Here is a 4126-nt window from a genome sequence, read left to right as displayed (position 1 = left end):
CCAAAACCATTGGCTGATTATTCCAAATATGCTGCACACAGTGTCATTTTAGAAATGCTGGAAGCTAAAACACTTGATCATGACAAGATAATTCCATTCAAGATATCAGAAAGTGTTGTGGTACCACCTGAGTTTGAATCATTCACCGCATGTCGAGTATGGGATAAACTTTTTGTTGACAGACTTCTGCAAGACAAATGTGGTAGATATTGGTTTATTCTTTTTTATATTTAATGAGCTCCCGAACAGCAAATCTATAATCATGGGAGGTCACTACACAATCAATTTATTTTATTTCATTTCATTTATTTAATTTTTAGGTGATAAACAATTATTATTGAACAAAAAACTTAAAAAATATACAGCACCAAATAAAAGCAAGATTACCATTATATGTGGATTAATTTCCAAGAGCACAACCACTACCAAATGGCTCTTATTGACTGATCACAGTGGTGTATCTACAGATGAGCGAATGCCTACCAAAATGCTTTGGTCCCTCCCTCAGCAACTTCACAGGAAATTCACTGAGCAAAAGATAATTTAAAGTAGTTAACCTAATTTCATTTTTTGCCATATAACTACATAATCTTGAACCCCACTCAAAATTTGTTTTTTCCCACCATTCAGCTACCCTGTGTCGAATATTCTAGAAATGCCACTGACAGAAACATAGACAATAAACATACATGCATAATGTAATAAATATGCTGATATAAAACCTAACCAAAGTATGTAATAATATGTACGTTTTTATATAGCACTCTACACTGCTCTACACATAAGTCTTGGGGTGTTTTTTCACATTATTATCCCAGTTGCTGGAATAATGGCTACAGTATAGGGGAAATTCCATAATTTGCTGCATGAAATATATCATCACATTTTACACTCAAACCTTTTTAGGTACCCACTTTAATTATACTCCTGGGTGGAAAGGGACAACATAGATAAAGTGCCATACCCAAGGACACAAGCGACTTGCACAACAAAGGTTTCATACCCCAACCTCAAGGCAGGTGTGGTGCCAGTGGGAGACCGAGGGCCAGGGCCTGGCCCACTTTGGGAAGAAAAACCACAATTCATCGGGGAGGGAAAAAAATTATTTATACATATAGTAGACCCTAAAATCGATTAAATAAGCATTTGAAACCCATAAATTGTCAAAATTTTTGGGACAACTTTCTAAACATTTTGAGCGACACTTGACCATACCCATTTTGCTCTCCTCGGCATTGCCTTCCCCCCCCCCCCTTCCAAACCACTCACAAGTATAAAATTAAGAATCTACATGTAGTTTTGACTCTAGTTTTTAATATTGTTATTTTGAATTTAGAACCTCAGGTGGAAGTTAACACAGATGCATCCATTGACAACTTAACACAGATGGATGTGAAAGACTCAAATGACGGTATTAAATGTTTGTTTTGTATTAAGTACTTTCTATGTTAGTTTACCATATTTTTTTTTATCTACTCCTTTACATAATATTGTGTTTGGCTGAACATAGTAATTGTATAATTGTTTGCTCTTTATATTGGATGGGCTGTAATTTGCATAGACTGTTCTCCTGTATGGTTCATGATTAAGGATTTATGGTTTATATTGAAAATGAAACATGGAAAAAACATGTTGATCTACCATACAATTTCACCACCTTCAGCTACCTAATTTGCTGTCAGGTATACCAATATAGAAAATCAAAATGAATAAAATGGAAAAATAATTACTGTTTTATAATGTACGTAAATGGAACACAAAGAATATTTAAATGATTGTTTTCTTTTGCAGTTCAGAGTGGTTTGTATGACTTCTGTTTCATAAGTGACAACTCAGAATGGGAGAATAATCTGATGGAAGAATTGCAGGAAAGGATACCAGATATCAAGTGCACCAGGAAGCAAGATTTGAGTAAACTCAACAAAGACAATTTAATTACAAAGATAGAGAAAAGCAAGAAAGTAATTCTAGGATTTTCAACACAATCAGTGACTCTGCATTCAAATTCTGCTGCAAATGTTGTCGAAGAAATGCTGGTTGAAAATACACTTCATCATGCTAAGTTGATACCAGTGAAAATATCAGAAGATGCTTTTGTACCTCCTGATTTCAAATTGTTTACTGTGGCCAATGGATGGGAAAAACAGTTTGTTGAAAAGTTGGAAGAAACCTATGGTGGGTGCAAAGTGTTTACTTTAAATACTATACATATTATAGTACTTTTAAATTAGGCTAGAAAAATTGTTTTAAAAGGAGAAAAATTCCAAAAAACTGCAATATCGTAGCTACAGTATGTCTGAATTTCAAATCAGTGCATTTTTTTAAATCAAAAGTTTGTTCCTGTTGTGGAGAAAAGGTTTACTTGATTCTTCAAGTCTTTTAAGCTTTCGCTTCTTTGACCATTTTCTAACCAATCATTGGTTGCTGCAGAGGGCTTCAAACTTGCAGAGCGAAGGTTAAGGTGTTTTTCCAGTTTGGACTAAAATTCATTAACTGTCAAAACACTAACTATCTCACTAGGAATGCATTACATTTTTCAATAATATAATAAGAGAAAAAGTGTTTTCTATGCATAGTCCTGATCTGCTGCTTCGAAACCTTATGAGCCCTAGTTGTTTAAATAACATCATACTGTATTCTGCATTGCAGATAAATCTATGAAAACCTACAGTGACAGTTCATACGATCCCGAAGATCAGGATATGAAGAGGAGTGGCTCAGAAACATCTCTATCAAGCTTCAGCTCTGGTTATAGCACTGGAACTGACATGACCTCAGAATCAACAGAACCAGAAGGTGATTAAATTCTTTCACTTAGCAGTTTAGTAGGAAATGTTTTTATATACTATGTGTGTGGTGAAATTAAAAAAAAAAAATCCTGAAAATATGTGACCCACTCTAGCAAAACCAGCTGTTTGTTTGAAAAATTCAAAATTGAGTATTAGTATTGTTAGAATCGGTTTAAAACAGTGGGTATTTTATGGTAATTGGTTGAGTACTATAGCGAAGTTATGAATATTTAATTCATTGGATATCAGCCATGTAGGTTGTGATACAAACAGCTTCCAAAGATAAGATAAGATAAGATAACATTATTATTCCACTAAGGGAAACTCTTTGCTTGTCATTACAAAGACAAAAAAGATGTAAAAATATACATGAAAAGGTTCAGTACAAGTAAAGTTATTATCATCAATATTATTAATAAAGTGTTTGTTGTTATTATTATTATCATTATCAATGTTACTACCGTTAAAATAATTATTATCATTATTATTATTATTATTTATTATTATTATCATTATCACTACAATTGCAACAGCTTTCATTGTTATTCCGAAATTAATAGTTTATTACTAAGATTTTTATTTTAAAAATAATTTTAATGTACTAATCAGTTAAATTTATTGATTGATATTTTGCAGAAATGTTTTTCAATATATCTTCTTTTATAAAATGCAAACACCTGAAAATGTTAAAAATTCTGATTCTTGAACGTTATGGATGTTTGTGGCATAGCCATATGGAAAGTTTTAGTTTTTCTAGGTTATCTTAATTGGATTTCAATTACTTGGTTTTTTTTCAATATTTTGACCAACTGTTCGCATACAGTAATGACACACCCCACAAGCACATCAACTCCCACCGCCGTCATTGCTTAAACAACGCCATTGTTGAGTGGGCTACAGCATCATTGATGCTCTCATTTTTTTCATATTGTATTTCAAATTATGTATTTCAAATGTATTTATCTAATCTTAATCAAGATTCTGTAGAGATTGCAATAAAATTTATATGCTATAAAAACAAAGTATACATACAATGAACAACCCAAGAACAAAAAAAAAAAAAAAGAGCAAGAACAAGCTGGACATTTATATTGTGGAATAACCAAAGCACAAGTTAGATGTGGTAGTTAATGATTCTTTCATTATATTTGAGGCTATGAAAACTTACCATATTTATTTGAATATTAAATGCCCTGGGGTGTTTATTATTGAGAAGGGTTTTTGAGGGTGCATTTAATCGATGGATGCATTTATCAAGACAAGTATATATTTATTTCACAAAACAAATTATACATATATACATATATATATATATATATAAATATAAAGAAAAAAAT

At 32.0% G+C, this 4126-nt stretch overlaps 1 protein-coding gene across 1 annotated transcript; it reads left to right on the top strand.

Moving 5' to 3' along the window:
* The first annotated feature begins 1351 nt into the window (after positions 1-1351).
* LOC117119562 lies at positions 1352-2864 on the top strand. Its single transcript, XM_033264393.1, has 3 exons — positions 1352-1411; positions 1792-2175; positions 2650-2864. Exons 1-3 carry the CDS (start codon positions 1387-1389, stop codon positions 2802-2804), a joined length of 564 nt encoding a protein of 187 aa, XP_033120284.1. The 5' UTR covers positions 1352-1386; the 3' UTR covers positions 2805-2864.
* Positions 2865-4126: the final 1262 nt, after the last annotated feature.

The sequence above is a fragment of the Anneissia japonica genome, unplaced genomic scaffold (genome assembly GCF_011630105.1).
Source record: "Anneissia japonica isolate Jap-2015-1 unplaced genomic scaffold, ASM1163010v1 scaffold288271_len110776_cov171, whole genome shotgun sequence".
NCBI classification, from domain to species: Eukaryota; Metazoa; Echinodermata; class Crinoidea; order Comatulida; family Comatulidae; genus Anneissia; species Anneissia japonica.
Note: the sequence above shows the minus strand (reverse complement) of the source record. Positions and strands in the feature narration are given on the sequence as shown.

Coding starts and splice junctions, on each gene's coding strand:
- LOC117119562 (XM_033264393.1), top strand. CDS start 1,387: ATGGATGTGAAAGACTCAAATGACG. Junction 1,412..1,791: donor TGTGAAAGACTCAAATGACG/GTATTAAATGTT, acceptor TTTCTTTTGCAG/TTCAGAGTGGTTTGTATGAC. Junction 2,176..2,649: donor AAAGTTGGAAGAAACCTATG/GTGGGTGCAAAG, acceptor TCTGCATTGCAG/ATAAATCTATGAAAACCTAC.